Genomic DNA, 18,655 nt, shown 5'->3' with positions numbered 1-18,655 from the left:
GTGCAAACAACACACTCCCAGGATAGCTCAGTAGTTGAATGCAATCAGCTAATGCATGAGAAACAGCTTGTTAACTCTATCTGAAAAAGAGCTGGTACTGCAGGACAGAGGAAAATACTGGGAGTCTGTAAACCCTTTCTCTTGATATCCACTGCTAATCAGTTCAGCCTCTTCCATGGAAATATGCTTTGACTTCTCACTAATCTTGTCTCATAAGAGTCAAAGCAATGAGAAATGTTCCCTTGCCATCACTAGTTGGTTGGAAAATGCTGTGTCTTCATAGAGATGAAGACCTACTCTGCCTCACTTGTTTACCACCTTAAATCAGTCTTCCCATCTCCTTGGGAAGACAGTGTATTATAAACAAGCCATGTTCATTTTAATGCTTGCAAAATCCCAAACAGCCTGCTCAACACCACAAATTAGGAAAGGAAATGAAGTCTGCTTTCTTCTCTGGCTTTTGAGTGAAAAGTGATTTAGGAACACTGCGCTTTGCAGGCTGATTACAGGTTATGTGAAATATTGTTCCACCACAATTAATATGGCAAATAACTTTGCTTATTTAACTTTTCACTGAAGAAATAAAAAGTGTCTGTTAGAGATGGTATTAAAAACACAAGTGTCCAGTAATATTTCACTCAGAAACAAGTAAAATCACTACCATCCTCACCTCACCTTCTCCAATCTAAACACAGATAACATTTACTGAAAAAGAGTCTCCTCTACAGAGAAAAATTCAGACTCAAAAATCTATAGTTGAGTTAATATAATCTATTTCATTTCCACAGAACTATGTTGTTGTGGGATGAGAAGGTAGATCCTCTTGCAGGTAAATGGTTTTAAAAATTAGGCTGTTTTCTGAATAGAACTCTGTGACCTGTGGAATCATGCAAGGTTCCATGTAGGGTTCTGTATTCTTTCATGTCTTTATACATCATCTACAAAAAGTTGGGATTAATGAAATTACAAAATTTACTAATGACTATTTAGTCATAACAATGCAGTACAAAAGGCAGCCACAAAGAGATGAAAAACAATGTCACAACACAGAAAAGTTTAAAACCACTAACAAAGTGAATTTCAGTCTTAATAAATGTCACACACTTCTGACTTCACATACACAGGAGGAGTTGTGAGACATATAACCATTCTGAAGACAAAACAGTTCAACAGAAACATCAACAAAGAAGCAGCTGCAAAGAAAGAAATTACAGGATTTAGTAGAGGTGGAATAGAACAAAACATAGAAATTCACTATACCATATGCATGAAGCACATGCATACTACATGCATTTCTGGTCATCTGAACAGTTAAACTCTCTTGTCTTCTGTTCTCCCACTTGCCAAAACCTTTTTCTGTTCTACCAAGTCATGATGAATTAGAAATAACAAAGGCTTAGAAACAATCAGCTGCATCGAGAAATGGACTCCACTCAAAGTACAAATACTAACTAGACTGGGATTCTTTGGAATGGAAAAAAAATCCCAGAATAAAGCACAACTGAGGAAGTACTTCAAAGATCTAAACGATCGTGAAGAGGATGGAGAGAATGAACAAGGATCAACTTTTAACCTGTAAATTTCAACACAACCAGCAAGAGTTTTAGGAGACAGGTTCAATATTAAAAGTTATCACTGAACAGATTTTTATACAAGATCATATGAAAATAACAGTTTTTTGCTAGAAGTTCCTAATTCCTAGACAGTTCTGAAAAGATAATACTAGATGTACATATTATCTTACATGTTTTCTAAGGTACCTCATCCTGACTCCTGCTAACAATGGTTAGACTTTTGAAGTAACACAAACTACTCTAAATAAATCTTTCCAAGCCAGGCATTTCTTGCTTTATAGCAAGAATGATAGAACAGTTATGTCCTCAAAATACACTAACAACATTGTTTAGCATGGTCTAACTGGTGCTCCATGGGTCAAATAAAGTCCACAAATGCTTGCCAGCTCAACAGCTTTGTCTCACCCAGTCCAGGAAATAATTTTGTTCTGCAAATTCCATCTCACAGACAAACTGCTTTTCAGGAGCCTGCTGTGGTTAGAAAGGTGGTTATATATCATACACTTTATATTTGCTTGCCTTTTCAGTCCTTTCAGTCTGGAAGCACATTCTGCCATCATGATGCTCCCTGAGGATTTGCACATGTGCTTTTCCCTGGGCTGAGCAGGGTCTCACTCACTCCCTGCAAATCAGGGAGGAGACACCAATTTCCTGAGTAGCAAACAAAGTACTGTGCACTGCTCAGGTAGCTTTTTTTCAGAAAGCAAAATAAGGAGGTGCCTGCTGAACTGGGGGGCTCGGGGTGATCATTTTGGTCTTATGTTTTATTAACCCTGTACTTAATATTACAGTGTTGCTTTTGACCACAGAAAAAAATTGCTGCTGCAATACACAGGCGAGTTCATGCAGTCCACAGATTATAGGCAAAGGCAAAAATGTCCTAAATGTCTTGTTTGGCCTTTGCCATTTCTGAGGTGTTGGACCTGATACTTCAATGAAAGAAACAGATATATTATTGTTCTAAGTATGAAATAGGAAAATTACTATGGAAGTTCTTCCCATTTCTTTGTCCTTCAGTGTCACTCCTGCTTCTGCCTTTTCCCAGCCTCAGTTTCTTGCTGGTTTTCTTTCTCAGCAAGAGAAATTATAGTGTTCAGAGTTTGCTTCCACTTTCTTTCATTATATTGATACCCATATATAGTACAGTATGTTGATACCTGTCTCAGTCATGTACATGGATTTTCATACTCAAAACCTGATTTTGAATATTTTCAAAGAAACACCCCAGAATTCATGAATCCAAGAAATGTTTTTAGAACACTAAAATTATTTAAATCAGTGTGTCTTCTTTTATTTTTTTCATATATAAGAATATCCTCATAAAGTAAACAGACGTCTATGCTTAATTATGTAGCCAGTTTTTTCCCCCATGTATTTTATTGCATTAAATCTACATTTTAAAATCCTTTCAATCTGAATAGGAAAAAAAAATGAAAAAAGCCTCCTTCTCCAAAGCTGCCTATTTTAACCAAAAGAATAAAACCCTAACATCATATTATTTAATATAAGGCATAATACTTGACACTTGCTAAGAATGGTCATTTTTATCTCATGTTAAGATGCCCTCAGGAAAAATAGAAGTTGGGACAGAACCTATTCAAGATTTCTGTGACCAGCTCCTTAACTTTTGAAAGTTAAGGTCACTATGATACACTCAAGAATACTGTCTTTCATGAAACAATTATTTGGGCACACTGAAATGATGACTTGAGGAAAAAAATCACAATTAATGAGGTGCAGCAACCATTCCCCATTTTACTGATTTTACTTAAGAAGGAGGTACCTTCATTGTCCAAATGCAAACTACAACCAAAGATAAACCTTTCATATAAAGAAAATAAAAAAACCCTTCTTGTAAGACAAAGATAGTCAACGAGGAGAAGAGTGAAAATGATTGCACAAAAAAAGGAATGTAAATGTAAATTAGGAAAAGAAAATAGATGTGCACTTTATTTAGCACTGGAAAATAAATCACTTAATTTTCAACAGCAGCAGGAGCCTTAAGAAAATATTCTGATTCTTATTTTCTATCTGCTAATACTGCTCAATCCTAATTTGAAATGAACAAAGGCTGTGAAATAGGACAAAAACTGTACACTTTGTGCAGTAAGCACATGACTATCATTTCTCAAAAGACCATGTGAGGCAACCATCTTTTCCATTTCATGCTGAAATTCAGCTTCATTCTCTTTACCACAACGCACCCTCATACTATTTCAGTGCTTCCTATCAAATGCAGTCCTTTAGAAAAACTGAGAGGCCAAAATAAAAGCAATTATGTTTATTTGCCTAGTCTGCCTAGAACTGACTACAAGCCTTCTTTCACGCCAGTTTTCTGGGGTCCGTTTGGAGCTAGTGTTCATTATGGAGAATATAAGTAATCCCCTATTTTAAAACCTTTTGACATTACATTACCTGTTTCACCTGTCCTACAACGTGTAGTAGTGACACACCTTTTTATAAAGCTACTGTGAGCACACTGCCGGTTTTGATTCACGTACACCCTGCTGCAGAGCCCCGCTGCTACAGCCGTATCCCTCAATCCATTGTATTCTGTCCTATTTCTCTTGCAGTGATTCTGACTCAGTGCAAAGAGTACCAAGAGGAGACCTCGCTTGGCCTCGCCCATCCTGCCCACCTGGAAGCCGTCCACAACAGAGTCCACGCCAGGGAGGGCAGGCTGCGGGAATCGCTCCAGGAGCTGAGGCAATAAACCCACAGGCAGTCAGGTTTCCTGCCCCACTATCTGCCTGGCCCCTCGCAGCGCGCCTCGCACGCCCGCGGCAGCTCCCCCTCAGCCCGGGGCTCAGGCCCAGCTCCTCGAGCGAGGACCGAGAACCTCCTGCCAGCCGCGGGCGGCTCTGGGCTCCCCCGGCTTCCAGTCGGGCCGGGCGGTCCCTGCTGCTGCCGCCCCCCCGCCCTCACACACACCCACCCCCGCACCGGACACCGCTCCCGCCCCGGCTCCCGCGGCACCGCCGCCTGCCCTGCGCGCCTACCTGCGAGCCGCGCCCGCGCACAGCGACAGCATGGGGGGCGGCGCGGGGGGCGGTGGCAGCGGAGTAGGAGGAGGAGAAAAGGAGGAGAAAAAGCCGGAGGAGGAAAGACAGGCTGCAGAGAAGAGGAGGAGGCAGGAGAGAAGGAAGAAGAAGCAGCAGCAGCAGCAGCAGCAGCAGCAGCAGCGACGACTTTGCTTCCGCGCCCGCTGCCGCGCCGCCCTCTCACCACCCTCCCGCCGCCCGCGGGCGCAGTGTTCAGCCCCGCTCCGCCGCGGTCCTGCGCATCCGCTTCCGCCGCCTCCTCACGCCCCCGCGTCCCTGGTGTCTCGCAGCCGGAGGCAGCGCGGACTCGCCGCATCTCGCACGGTAAGGGCGATGCCCGTCCCCTCGGAGAGCGCAGGGGAAGGCTGGGAGCTGCTTCCGTGCTGCCCCCGGTCCGTGGACCTCGGGGCTGGTGGGGCGGGTCGGGCCCCGGGCGGCGCGGCCGCTGTCCGTGAGGGGTCGGGAGGGGCCCGCGCCGCGGGTGGTGCAGAGTTGTCCTTGGGTCCCGAGCGAGCGGACCCGAGCCTGGGGGGACCGGGAGGTGGGCGTGGGGAGGGAGCGCGGCCCGGCAGGTGGGACCCGCGCTGTCCGTCGCTGGGGGCGGATAGGGGACCCCAGTGCTCGCGTCTGTGCATCCCTGGCCGGTGGTCTTCCCGGCTTTCCCCATCTCCACGACGGGATTTGCCTAGTGTGGGTTTGGCCGCACACCGGTTTGGTCGCGGGTTGTAGAAAGAAAATAAGGTAGCAAGAGCAGGTCCTGATCTTGCCATTCATTTAATGCTATATTTTAAACCTGATTTTGCTTGGATAAGATTGTGCCCTTTTAAATCAAAATGGTTTAAGGAAAAATATCTTGAAAAGTTGTGACTAAAATTGTCCTCCACGTTATATAACTCCCAGATGATGCTGAATGGAAATCAGACTGAGCCAGTAGTGTCACTAATCACAAGTATGCACTGAGGTCACAGTGTTCCATTTCTTTGTCCAAAGTGACAATAAACTGCTCAGAGCACCATGTCACACCATAGAACACCTTTTATGAAAGGATAACACCATCTATCACCATAGAACACCTTTTATGAAAGGATAATAGCGTGTCACACTATCGAACACCTTTTATGAAAGGATAACACCATGTCACACCATAGAACACCTTTTATTAAAGGATAATAGCATGTCACACCAGAGAACACCTTTTATGAAAGGATAACACTGTGTCACACCATAGAACATCTTACAATGAAGGATAACATTGTGCATGTCACACCATAGAACATCTTTTATCAAAGGGTAACACCAAGTCATATAATGAAACAACTTCTACTGAAGTGTGTTTCTTTATGTCATATTTATCACAGTGGCTTTTTATTGGTTTTGACTTCAGCATCTGCTCCTACTTGCAAGTGGATATGTAGATAAAGTGAAAACCATTAAAAGAAACTGATAAATGAAAAATAAGTTGCTAAGTTATTTTAGCCTTTGTGAACTTTTCTTCCAGGAATGAACTGGAGGAAATATGTGCTTTTCTGCTGATAGTTAGACTACATTATTGTAGCAGTTTTCCCTAATCCATGCAAATTCATCACTTTTTTCAACATATCATGTTATTGGGCTTTCTGGTGAAGGATTAGATTTTATGTATTGTGTGCACTTCTTACTGAGGTTACTAGGAGGTTGGAATACTGTAGGGATTAATTTTCTAAAATAAGAGATTCTGTTGTTTTAAGACATAACAGAAAACAATTTCAACATGTCATCGGTCAAGCGCTTGGTTTATGCAGTCATCCGTTTCTTGAGAGAACAGAGTCAGATGGATACTTTCACTCCAGATGAACAAGAAAGCTTGGAAGGTAAGCAACAAATGTGCTTTCACATATTTTTATTTATATGTATACATACATATATATGTGTGTGTATGTATATAATGCCTGCACAGATGTTAAATTCCTTTATGTATAATATTACAGAAAGTAACTGAAATGACATAAATGAAACTGCCACCAGATATTATATGCAAGTAAGATTGTGATCCTGTTTCTGAGATTATTAATTGTAAGGCATCTCTCGTTTTTAAAGTATTATAAAGCTACAAATGTGTAGTGCCTTAATTTGAGCAACAGGCACTTTAAGTCACACCAGCTGCAGAGGTCTTTCTCAATCTGAACAATTCCATGATTCTAAGTTAAGCAGTGCTATAATGCAGACAGTGGTAATGACTTGTGTATGTATACCACAAATTTCTGCTGCTCTTTCTCTCTTCCATGTTTGCTTTCTTTCTTCATTTCATTTCTGTTCCTCTGGTTACAGAGGAAGTAAAACAAATACTATATTGGTTTTGGTTTATTTGGTTTGGTATATTGGTTTTGATTTATTTGGTATTGTTTATTGGAAACATTTGGTAGAATGTTTCCTACTTTCAAGGATTCTATTTGTGAGGAAAAAGATATCCTAAGAAAATAAGATAAATGCTTTGCTTTTCTTTTTCACTTGACTACTGGCTCCAAAGAGTATGTGGTAATGGATATTTTCAGTATAGTGTAGCTTCTACTATACACCCGAATTCATCTATCTGTAGATATATTCTCTCTGTATTTCTCTATTGACAGATGCTCATTAGGTCTTTGTAACTTCGTAGTATTTGATGTTCTCCTTCATACTGCTCTTATTCCTTTTCCCTAATTAATGGAGACTTCATGTCAGGTGGTATCAGAATGTGGCACTGAGAGAAGACTTATGTCTTAACGCTGCAGTAAGTATTTCATAGCATCTTTTAAAAAGATCTCTCCACTGTTTCAAGCAGTCTTCAGCTGTGTCCATCAGCCAGAGGAGGAATTTGGAGAGAAGTCTAGGACCAGCAGTGCAGTTGATCACTGAGTTCTGTAAAATCTTAGGCATGGAGAGACTTTGCTGAGATGCAAAGCAAGTCCTGCTTCTCAGGGACATAAATTAAAAGATAAATCTGGAGTGTGCTTCTTTCTATTATCAACTGGTTGTCCAGTGTAGTTGTTCACCAAAGTAAACAAGAAAGAAAGCTTTGTGTCATTATATTCAAAGGATAGTCCCAAAGGAATAAAAGTTAAAAGATTTGGTTTTACATCAGAATCTGGAGCATTTTGTACATTTGAAAAGTAGCAGCCATCAATAAATTTAATGTGTGTGTCAGATTATGGTGATGTTCATCTGATGAAAGAAAACTTTTTGGAAGTCATACATAATAGAGGTGAAGAGATTTACTTTTGCTTTTATAATGAAACTGGCAAAAATTGGGTTACGGTTGAAAATTTACCTGATAACATATCTTAGAGGAGCCTTAGCCAGTGTGTTTATGAAAGAATCAATTTTAAGATTCAGTTTTCTAAATAAAAGATATTACAAAACCTCAGTTGTGCTTAAAAACCAAGGCAAAATTTACCATTTTAATATAGATCTGAAATCCTATTTTTAGATTTATGCTCTGCCATAAGCCCGGTACCATATGCTATGTGTTAGAGGATAAGAGGCAGGCATTCTGAAAAATAGACTCATTTTAGCTGTGCAAATTATCTTTAGTGCGTGTACAATAGCAATAGCCAAATCTTACTCACTGAAGTATTTAATGCTAGGTGGAGACATACGGGATGAAAAGAATTGACTGATAGTTTTTGTTGGTACCTTATGTACCTACTTGGTGTCTGTGAAAAGACAAAACACTGTATGATTAAGTGACTGTGCCAAGAAGTAATTCAAACAGTTCCCAATTTTTGTAAAACAACAAAAAAAAAGAGATAGAACATCACAAAAAAATTGAGCCTTTATAAAATACAAGCCTAGGATGTATTCATAGTCAACAATAACCTGCATACTGCATGTTTGAATTATATAGATATGTCAATGAGAGTGTGAATTTCCTTTAGGAATTTTGTACTGGCTTGATGAATAAAAATACCTTATTTTGAGAAAGCAGAGTAATTGGAAGGTAGACCAGAGAAATATATTCCCCTAGCATCTAGAGCAGTGATACAGATCCCTGGTGCTTAGTGCTCATCTCTTTTGTATGAGCCAGAAACTTCCCTTCTTCCAAGTTACATTTTAGACTGTGCTTAAATTGCAGGTATTTCTCTTTCCTTTTTACAGAGTGGAGGTTTTATTTTCCTCTCTGTCACTCTCCCTTTCTTTCTTCTTTTCTATAGCACCTATTTCTGTGGGATTAAAGCAAAAACTCTCTAAAACATACCCAAGGCTGTGATTTTCTTCTTACTTCTATGATTGATATACCACAACTATTTTCTGTAGGGCAGTGTTTCCAAAACAGGAAGGCAGTGGATGCATGTAATACTTGACACAGGTAAGGTTATGTGTAAGATGAAGCAAGATAACAGCAAGTACTAAGGGGGCCTCAGCAGCCCGATTAATGCTCATTATTCAGCCTGCATGTTGGCTGTGATGCAGGCTGTGTTGGCCTTCGTGTTGCTTGGTGATGCAGACTTGTGTTTGGACAGCAGAAGTCCTGGAGCTTTGTGGCAATGGGTTCCAGCATAGTGCTACTACAGTCAGATAGTGGGTGTTTGTGTGAGCCCCAGCTCTTCAGCAGGGAAGTGGTTTGCAAGGTGGTTGCTTCAAGCTTGAGCCACCATCTAGGTGGATGATGGTAGAGCTAACTGGGAGAACAGATAAGTTTGGCCTTTGATGTCAGACATAGGAAAAATCTTAGGTGAACAGCTCATATGGTGCATCAAGTCTTTTCCCTGATAATATCAAGCTTGCAGAATTTGACAGTGCCTCACTTGGATAAATGGGATAGCAAGGTGCTAGCAGTCTGGCCTCCTGAGAAACTTTTCAGGCAAAAACCAAGTTCCCACTCCTTTGACTTTACTGGAGTTGTGTTTTTGTGTACTGTTAAAACCGGGTAGTTACCAACCTTGTCGCAACTTACTATGTTTTCTGATTTGAAAGTGTTTTTGTTTAGCAATGTTTCCTACTCTGTGGATTTCTGTTCTTGGCTTGCATTTAGCCAGTGGTTTTTCTAATCTATCGATTCATACTATAAGAGGTCCTAATTTTATTATATCTATATATATCACATATGCTATATATGATAGATAGAAGGATTATAAATTCCATTTTCCACTTAAAGGAGAAATATGGGAATTCACAGCACCAACTAATTATTTGATGAAAATGCTGAGTAGTAATAATACTATAGTCAGAGTAATTTTGTTTACACATAATGTGCACTGCTGCATTTTTTTAAACTCTTCTGTATCATAGAGATTTGGTGTCATAGATTTGATACCTTGAGAAAGATAAGGGATGTGGTTGTATTTTAAATTTATGCAAAATTACAAATGAGGAGAGGTATTCAGAAGAGGGAGTGCCTTTCAGTAAAAATAGGATGGCAGGGAAAATTAGTAGGAAACTATTGCATGTGGCTTCCTATTAAGTCATATAAGGAAAAATTATATGTGTTATTTCACTGATTTTATAATCAGCCTGGTAATAAAAAGTTCTATTAAAGGTTTATATATGTTTCAAAATTCAGCATAATCTGTGCTTACAAGAATTAAGTTTTTCACACAGCAGGAGACAAATGAGCTTAACCTGAATCCCTCAGTGCTCTTACTGGATAATTTAGGACCTGGTCAATTGATTTCTAGATTACAGAAGCAACTTGTATAATGCGTATTCAGCAGTGTATTCAATTGTTACATGGTATCAACTTCAACTTTGTGTCATGCCATACTGTTTGTGAAATGTCTATTGTATAATTTTCTAAAAAAATTACATCTTCCAGGTTTTACTATCTGTTTTACAAACCTCTTCCCCCTCCCCCTCAACCCCTTCCTGCCAGCTGTGTCATAGAAGATAAAAACTGGCCTTATAGTTGTTAACATTCAGTAACTTTACTTTTCTAATTTTGGATCAGTGTTCAGTCTCATTATAAAGCAAAAAGTAATTCAAATTATATTTATTATGTTAACATTGGATTGAGGGTACATTTAAATACTAAGAATCGGCTTTCACTGATACTTAATTTGAATTCAGATACTCCTGGTTGTCCATAGTATGTGTTAAAACACCCATTTTTCTGTTCAAGCTAGGCTTTACAAAGACCCTTTTTGTTCCTCCTCAGTTTTCAGTCTAAAACATTAGATGATACATGTTAATAAAAAAATTGTACTACAATTTTAAGATTGTAGCTAAAATAATTATATAATTTGCAACAGTTTAACGGTGTATGTGTATGTATGTATCTAGACAGAATGGTATATAGTAATTGCTACTGATCTTCTTTTGTCTAAAAATATGAGCATATTTAAAACTTCTGGTAGGGATATGGCTCTACATTTTCAGGTTTAATCTGAGTGTATTTACATTACTGCAGGCTAATCCTTACACACAGAACATGTGAAATGATATTGCAGATATATTTTTATAGGACAAAGTTTTGTGATTAATGCAGCATTTGATTAATAAAGTATCTTCAAATAAATATACTTTTTTTCAAAAAAAAAAAAAAATAAGACTAGTAAGCATCTTGCCTTTATTCTGTACACCAAAGATGAGCCATTTTCTTCCAGCTGTTATGGCACACAAATATCTATAGCCAGTTGTGTGCTTTGAGGTGGGATGTGTGACACGGACATTTCTAGTCATATTATGAGTTGTGGTGCTCTTCTTAAATCACTATATTTTTATAATTTTAAAAAAACTTCAAAAGACTGAAAGAATTAAAATTGAAATTTTAAATTGATTTAAATATAATGGCCAAACTATATGTGGATTGTCTATATTTTAGATCTTTTTCAGCAAGCTCATTCTGGTGATCAGGTAGCCTCTCTTTATTTTTTTATGTTCCAAGGAGCTGCTTTTACTAGTTGAATAAGGAAGTGAGTCACAGCTTTATAAATAAATCAGTATAATTATGCTTATATTGAGAAACTGGTGACCTATGTTATTAATTTTTTTTCCTGTAAGTTGCAATTCAGTGTCTGGAGACTGTGTTTAAGATTACCCTGGAAGATACTCATCTTGCATCCTCACAGCATTTGATAGAAATGTTCACAAATTCTATTCAAAAGGTAAGAATTTAATTTTGGTTCTAGAGTTACTCTGCCAGTATGTGCTAAGGTTTCATATTGTAGACGAATACAACAATATTAAAGTTCTTTATAGGTCAAAATGATGTGAAACTTAAGGAAAATATGAGAAACCCTACATTTCCATAAAAGCTAGCATAATGTGAATCTTTGGGGGCAGTGGGAGGAATTCATTTCAGCTAGACAAGGAAAATTCCATACAGAAAATTACTAAACAGTGGATGCCTTATTTTCACTTGAAGTTTTTTATTCTTCATTTAAGCATTTTGCAATTCCCAGAGATAAATGCCTGATGTGCCTAAGGTCATTCGTAGTTTGCTGATGTTTCTCCCTTCTTTCTGAAAGTTTTTGATAACATCAGGACTTATATATTAATGGAAAAAATCTTGGTATTTTTTCCATACAGAATGACATGCTGCCCCTCTCACGTTCTTTACCAGAAGGCGTTGCAAAGGCTGACCAACTGAAGGATGAAGGTTTGTAATAAAAACAGAAATAAATTTCCTTATGCTCTTATATTTTTGCATTATTGCGGGTAGTGATAGTAGCAGCTGGGTACCACACACCCCACAAAAATTCTCCAGCTTTTTCTCTGGTGACTGCTATGTCATAAGAGGGCTAGGTGATTTGTTCCATCCAGGAGCAAAGGAAATAACGTTTATTCTCTTCCTGGCTCTGGACGTTGCTTAAAATCTAAGGGATAACATGTAAAGTTGGAAATATTCCTAAGCAGCAGAAGCTTAAATAATGAAGAGCTATTGTTTGGCTGTTTGTGCATGGAATACAAGTTTCTACTCTTATTGAAATGGGTATGTGATGGCAAACATTGGTAAAAAACTGACCCAACAGAAGCCAGTGGAAAAATTTTTGTGAACTTAGTAGGGTTAATATTTCACATATGTGAAATTATTTGTGTGCTTTATAAAAATTGCAGACAAGCCAGTTGTTTATTTTCCCTCTGGCAGCTGTTATTGCTGTTCTGTGAGGAAAAGCAGCTGTACCATAGAAGTCACTAATGCTGCCTAAAAAGGAATCCATATTATTTCCCCTCATAAAGAAGGGGAGGGAAATGATAAAAAGCATGTAGTACTGATAACTGTTATGACTTGTTATGGATTGATGCTTTATGAATCACATTGTTTATGACCTGTTAGATTTTCAGGTAGCTGAGTTTTATGGAAAAAACAAGTAAACTTCTAATTGCAAGGCAGATACAATCATCTCAAAATTTCTGTAATAATGTGGAAGAAGGACTACTGTTTCTCAAAATGCATTCCATGTCTCTCTTACCTTAAAACTGGCCACCCGTAATCATAAATGCAGTCCATTACTGGCTCTGAAATAAGTTTTCCTAATTGTTGGAGTTGCTCATTAGCTTTTTAATTCTGAGAATGTGCTCAAACATGGTTAGGTCACAAGTGAAAATGTGTTAGGCAGTTGTAACCTACCTGCTGTGCATGCTGGCTTTTTGTTTTGTAGTTACTACCAACTCAAGGAAAGTGAAGAATACCTCTTGGTCTCAGTATGGTTGTTGAAGCCTAGGAATAGTCAGCACTTTGCAGGTGTGGGTGTTATAGCTCTTCTAAATCTATGACTTCAGTCTTGCTATCTTTCAGCCCTCAAGGGACTGTGAAATAGACTGAGAAAATGGAATTAGTGTGTGCTATGTGTTAGTCTTTGTGTGGTTTTACCAAAGTAATTTCACAGCTCTACTGAAAAAAACTAGAAGGGTCTAAACTTTGTAACAGAGAACCAATTCAAGTGTCATCTGTCAGGGGCATTAGTAAGCAGTTTTGAACTGCTTGAAATGCCTCAGGTAATTTCCCATTATAAGTGTCCTTGTTTCTGTGTTGTTTTGATCCTACACATGTAAACACACATATTATTTATCACTGCTATCATGCTTTCAGTTATGAGTATTTTCTAGTCTGAGTTAGGAAATAAATTAGATAACTTGGGGAATTCTACATGATGTCTATCTTCTACAATATTATAATACTATAACTGTGATTTCCTCATTTCTATCTGTATCCCCTCACCAATGGAACAACTTTCCTCACCTTTGTGGCCACCAGCCTGCTCCTCTGGTTTCAAACCAGCCCTAATCTTGGTAGATTTTCACTAATGAATGGCAAAATAAAATCAGGAAGCTGAATTTTCTTTCTTGGTAACAAGGAAGTAATATACACTTCAGACTACTTGAATTTAGATGCCTAACCTTGTATATAATTTGACACTTCAGCTTAGTGTAAGACGTGTAAGAGCACAGATTATGTGCAGGTTTGTATAGTGCAATGGTGGCCTGATTGTAAGAAGATCTGTGTTTTATTACCACAGCATAATTACAACAATAGGTAGTATTTACAGTATAGAGGACATACATTGAAAAGTATTACCATTTGTGTAATTTTTTTGTCTTAATGATTTTGTATGACATTAAAATAGAATAATACAGTTGCTTTTCCTTATCTCAGCAGAATTAGTAGATCTAGCTGTTTTTCTGTTTTCCTGTAGCAAGGTTGCAGCTGGAGAGAGAGATAATAAGAAGGGTATGCACTGATACTATCTCCAATTTAGCCTTGTACGCTGGGTCATATTCAGACCAGTATCAGAAATTTTAATGCTGACAGACATTGATGGCATTTTTGTTTTAAAGGAACACTAACTCCTGCAATCTTGCTGAGTGCAGCTGACTTGCAAGGCTTTTTTGTCTGACAACATAATTTAGTGTACAGATCTTTACCTTAGAACAAAGGAAAGCTGCAGAAACAGTGGGCCTCTAGAAACAAGAAAGATATTGTTACATTTTGCATGTATTTTGAAGGTATACATGCAAGTACAGTTCTTTTGAGTTCTCACTGGAAGGGAAGTTTACTATAATTGCACTCTGGTATAGCAGTATCAGAGGATGTGATTTTGTACTACTTTGATGATACTTTGTTACTTAAATCTGGTTTTGTTCACTAAGCTCTTTGTGTTCACAAATAAATGCAAGTACAGTTGCTTCAGTTAGTGCAAGCACTGAAGACTTGCTCCACAGTCTTGCTTTCTCTCAGAGATAAACTGTTGCTTACGCAGTTACCTACATCAGTAGTAACTTATTGACCTATCCCTTGACTTGTTTGTTTTAGGAGAAGGTTTAAATATTTGGCCGAAATACAAGTCAGTGGAAGTCTATATTTTTCCTGACCATTTCTTGACATTTCTAGGAAAGCAAGGCTTCTGTAGGATCTAGCTGGCCAAAAATTGATTGTAGTAGAACCACAGACAAGTCTGGGCACTGAACTAGGGTTTTTTACTACTGTGTCATCAGGAAAGGGAGAAACTACCAGGATTGCTTTGTTTTGGGGACAAAAGAATGTGTAAGGTGTCTTTTGCTTTGAAAGACCTTAGTCCAGAATTTTCTGTCCATAAAGAAGTTACATAAATGTTTCTGGGGTTTTTCCCACTGGACTGAAAATATATGAAATGTGAAACTTTGTTACAAAGTAGAAGTTCTAAGCTTCCTTGGTGAGAAATTTTACTTCTGAATCCTTTTAGATTGCTTACGCTATACACACTTTTAATTATCTTAATGAGTTAATTATTTGTTGTCACAAAAATGGGGCTTACGTGCTTCGTTTTACTTTTGTTTGATTTTTTGGTGTTATTTAGATAGTTACTAGCAAGTTGTGTGGACATATAAGAAAATGAGATTAAAAAATTAACATAGCATATTGGGCTTGCAAAGATAGTTTACTAGAGTGAAACTGCAATTACAATGACACTTCTCAGTGAAGTGATCTTTCCTTAACAGCAGAAACTAGCTGGAAAGTCTGAAATACCAAGATGAAAAGAGGAAGGTTTCTGTGTTGTACTGCAATGCACATAAGAAACTTCACAGACATAATAGATATTTTTATTTGCATTATTCCATGACTTTTCTGTTTAAAGCATGTATCTCAAAAAAGTACAGTCATAACTCACTTCTGTAGATGCTAAAAGGTAGCAGAAACATCTGCTCTGTTTCTTTCATACAGAGCTGTCTCATCTAACTACATACTGTCTCATCTAATTACTTAAGAGCTTTTTATAATTCATTTCAGGTAATAATCATATGAAGGAAGAAAATTATGGTGCTGCAGTGGATTGTTACACTAGGGCTATAGAACTGGATCCAAACAATGCAGTTTATTACTGCAACAGGTAAACCCAAAATACACACCTTTCATTCCTGGACTTTGTTAACATTATTTTAAAAATAAATTATGAAGCAGGTCAAAGGGTAGAAACCTCACTATTTAGAAATCTATTGTTAGATTTGTAAAATTAGAGTGAAAGTGAGCTCATTCAGCATATCTGTGTCAGTTAAAATGGGCTTTAAAATTACTTACAACTCTTCAGACAATGTATCGTGTGTGTCATGTTGTCTATATTCAATCATAACATAGGCTGTGATTTCTAGCCTGCTGAGAACTGAAAGCCTTTTTCTCTGGTGTTCTAGTGACTCAGCTGCTCTCTCTCTCTCCTTGAGTACTAGCTACCTCTGGCAAAAAAAAATCATCAATTCAGGAATACCATTTTGGAGATTGCAAATAGTCAGTATTTTCATGCGTGACCTGTTGAAAATAACAATGGTGCTGTTACAGTTTTCTTATCTAATCTGTTGTTTACCATCATGAATGAAGAAGACATAGTGGTTTGGCAGCAGGTAAGCTTGGAAGGGCATGTTAACCTAGTCACAGCTGTCTGGTCTTGTGGAACGCTGCTTGGAAGAGCAGCCAGAGAGCAAAGGCAGTCCCAACTTTAGGCCCTACTGGAATGAGCCCACCTCTAGAGTGCCTCTATTACTAATTTAAGGATATAGGATATATTAGCTTAAGTGCTGTCAATCTGGCCTTGTGGCACTGTACCCACTGGATTATACTATTTTTGAAGTTCTGCATCCATTGCTCCAGAGTTTAGTTTTTGATAAATACAAATGAAAGAGTCAGTATTTAAAGGCAAGTTTAAAGAGAAAGGAAATTATGCAGTTTGCTAACATTTTACACATTTAGGATGGCTGTTCAAAAGTGTAAATCATCTATATTCTTAGTGAAAACTGGTCACATGAGTCACTTTACATATAAAACAGAAATATCAGACCAGATTCAAAAGCTTCCTAAAATCACTGGAAGTTTCCTCGGTATGGGCTTAAATGTCAAAGTTTTAATAAGCAAGAGCAGAAATAATTTTTGAGTTGCATCATCACATACCACATTTGTGAGAACCAAAATGAATCTTGATGTCAGTACAGTATTGTATGTAATTATTTAAAAGAAAACAGGAGTTGTTTGGAATTTTGTGGATGATAGAGTATTTCAATAAGCATATACCTTATTCTTAAGCTTGTTAGGGAGCCATGGGGACATGCTGCATTCAGTGGTATTGCTTTTTATCCACAGCAGTGCAAAAAAGAGTGGGCTGATATGCCCTCAAAATTTTAACTGGCCTTCTTATGAACATGGAAAAATGTTTTCTGTTCAAACACATGTGAGAACAAGCATTGCCTCCAGCTTTTATTTGTAAATCTTCACTGGCATCTGTGGAGTTGGACAACTGCTTAACAGCCCAAAACTGATAAGTAGTCCCATTTAGAAGACATTTTAATCAAAGTCAGAAAAACCCATGCAATTTGGAGCTAATCACAGGACAAAGGATTCTTAATAACAAAGATATGTTCTTTATGCAATGAAAATATTGTAATTTCTACTATATTTTTTAACTGAGGAAAATAAATGAGAGTGTCTTAAAATCTTCGAACTGGTGAAGTTTTTATTATTAGTGGGTTTCATTTTAATTGTGTCACATTGATTTCATTTAATGTGTACTTTTTAATTTGGTCAAGTCTTTAATCTTGTTGTATTAATATCTGCAACATGTAGTATTTGTCCAATATAGAGATGTAACTGTAATTTAGTAATGCAGAGGTTGTTGAGAAATGTTATTGTGATTTACCTTCAAGCTTGAGACAAATTATAAAATCCTGAGCAGGGAAAAATCACAGCATTTCTTTAATGGCTGTAAAACAATGCTTCTGGAAAACACCAATTACATAAAGTATTTCTCCTTAACAGTGATTTTATATAAAATACTACTTGACAGTTTCACTTCTTGTAATAGGTTTTATGATTTATTCTATGCATAGTCATATGCTAGATCTTAGACAGTTTCTTAGAATTATTTGTCCTTTTTGTCCTCAAAGGTGAGTGCATGTTCTCCAAAACCATAGTCCAGCAATGCACTTGGGCACATATTATAACATTTGCTTGTCCTACTTCATTAAAGAAAGTTAAGCATAGCCAAAATAGTGAACGAAAAGTCAGTAAGGTTAAATAAGTCACAAACATGTGGATATCTAGGCTTGGGGTTTGGTTTGGTTTTGGTTTTTTGTGCATTTATTGGTTGGTTGGGTTTTTTTATTTTGACAAAGCTTCATTTCCTTACCATCTTTCTCTTAGGGCTGCTGCTCAAAGTAAGCTCAACAACTTTAGGGAAGCAATAAAGGACTGTGAGAGTGCCATAGCAATAGATCCAAAGTACAGCAAAGCCTATGGAAGAATGGGGTAAGCTAATAGAAGTCTGAGTAAACACTGAAGACCCATGTGTGTATTACCATAGATTTTCTGAAATATGTGGAGCCACTTAGAGAATTCATTGTAATTCATAACAGAACATTGTTGTGTTGTGTAAGTACAACAATTTTCTGAAGATGACACTATCAGACTGTCAACTCTTTTTCTATGTGGTTGATACCAGCATTTTCATCAGATTTCTTCAGTTTGCAGGTTTTTTCTTTCAATTTGTTAACTTGCTGGATTTAGTTTAGGAAGTAGTGATGGTTTTTTCCTACCTCCTAACTAGTTAAAAGTAATCAAAATTCTGCTGTTGGAACATTGAATCTGCTAATGATGCTGTTAGAGAACAGCACTGGGGCTTCACACTA

General features: G+C 37.8%; 2 protein-coding genes across 5 annotated transcripts in view; one reads left to right on the top strand and one right to left on the bottom strand.

Moving 5' to 3' along the window:
* The window catches only part of NLN (neurolysin), a 59,999-nt gene extending 55,296 nt beyond the window's left edge, over nucleotides 1-4,703 (bottom strand). For both annotated transcript variants that reach the window (XR_005953397.1, XM_041414598.1), the window contains exon 1: nucleotides 4,574-4,703. Coding sequence is in view for 1 of the 2 variants with exons in the window: in XM_041414598.1 (XP_041270532.1) it covers nucleotides 4,574-4,605 (32 nt within the window). In the remaining variant the exon portion in view is untranslated. The remainder of the gene's footprint in view (nucleotides 1-4,573) is intronic.
* Nucleotides 4,602-18,655, top strand: part of SGTB (small glutamine rich tetratricopeptide repeat co-chaperone beta) — a 24,191-nt gene continuing 10,137 nt past the window's right edge. Inside the window, exons 1-7 of one of the 3 annotated variants that reach the window (XM_041414609.1) lie at nucleotides 4,604-4,727; nucleotides 4,760-4,939; nucleotides 6,343-6,465; nucleotides 11,570-11,673; nucleotides 12,098-12,167; nucleotides 15,777-15,876; nucleotides 18,171-18,275. In XM_041414609.1, the coding sequence (XP_041270543.1) occupies nucleotides 4,604-4,727; nucleotides 4,760-4,939; nucleotides 6,343-6,465; nucleotides 11,570-11,673; nucleotides 12,098-12,167; nucleotides 15,777-15,876; nucleotides 18,171-18,275 (806 nt within the window). Of the gene's footprint in view, nucleotides 4,940-5,774; nucleotides 6,466-11,569; nucleotides 11,674-12,097; nucleotides 12,168-15,776; nucleotides 15,877-18,170; nucleotides 18,276-18,655 lie in introns of those variants that run through there. The other 2 variants (XM_041414608.1, XM_041414607.1) reach the window with 2 other exon arrangements.

The sequence above is a fragment of the Onychostruthus taczanowskii genome, unplaced genomic scaffold (assembly GCF_017590055.1).
Source record: "Onychostruthus taczanowskii isolate IOZ18803 unplaced genomic scaffold, ASM1759005v1 scaffold46, whole genome shotgun sequence".
NCBI classification, from domain to species: Eukaryota; Metazoa; Chordata; class Aves; order Passeriformes; family Passeridae; genus Onychostruthus; species Onychostruthus taczanowskii.
This window is presented reverse-complemented; position numbering and strand designations above follow the sequence as displayed.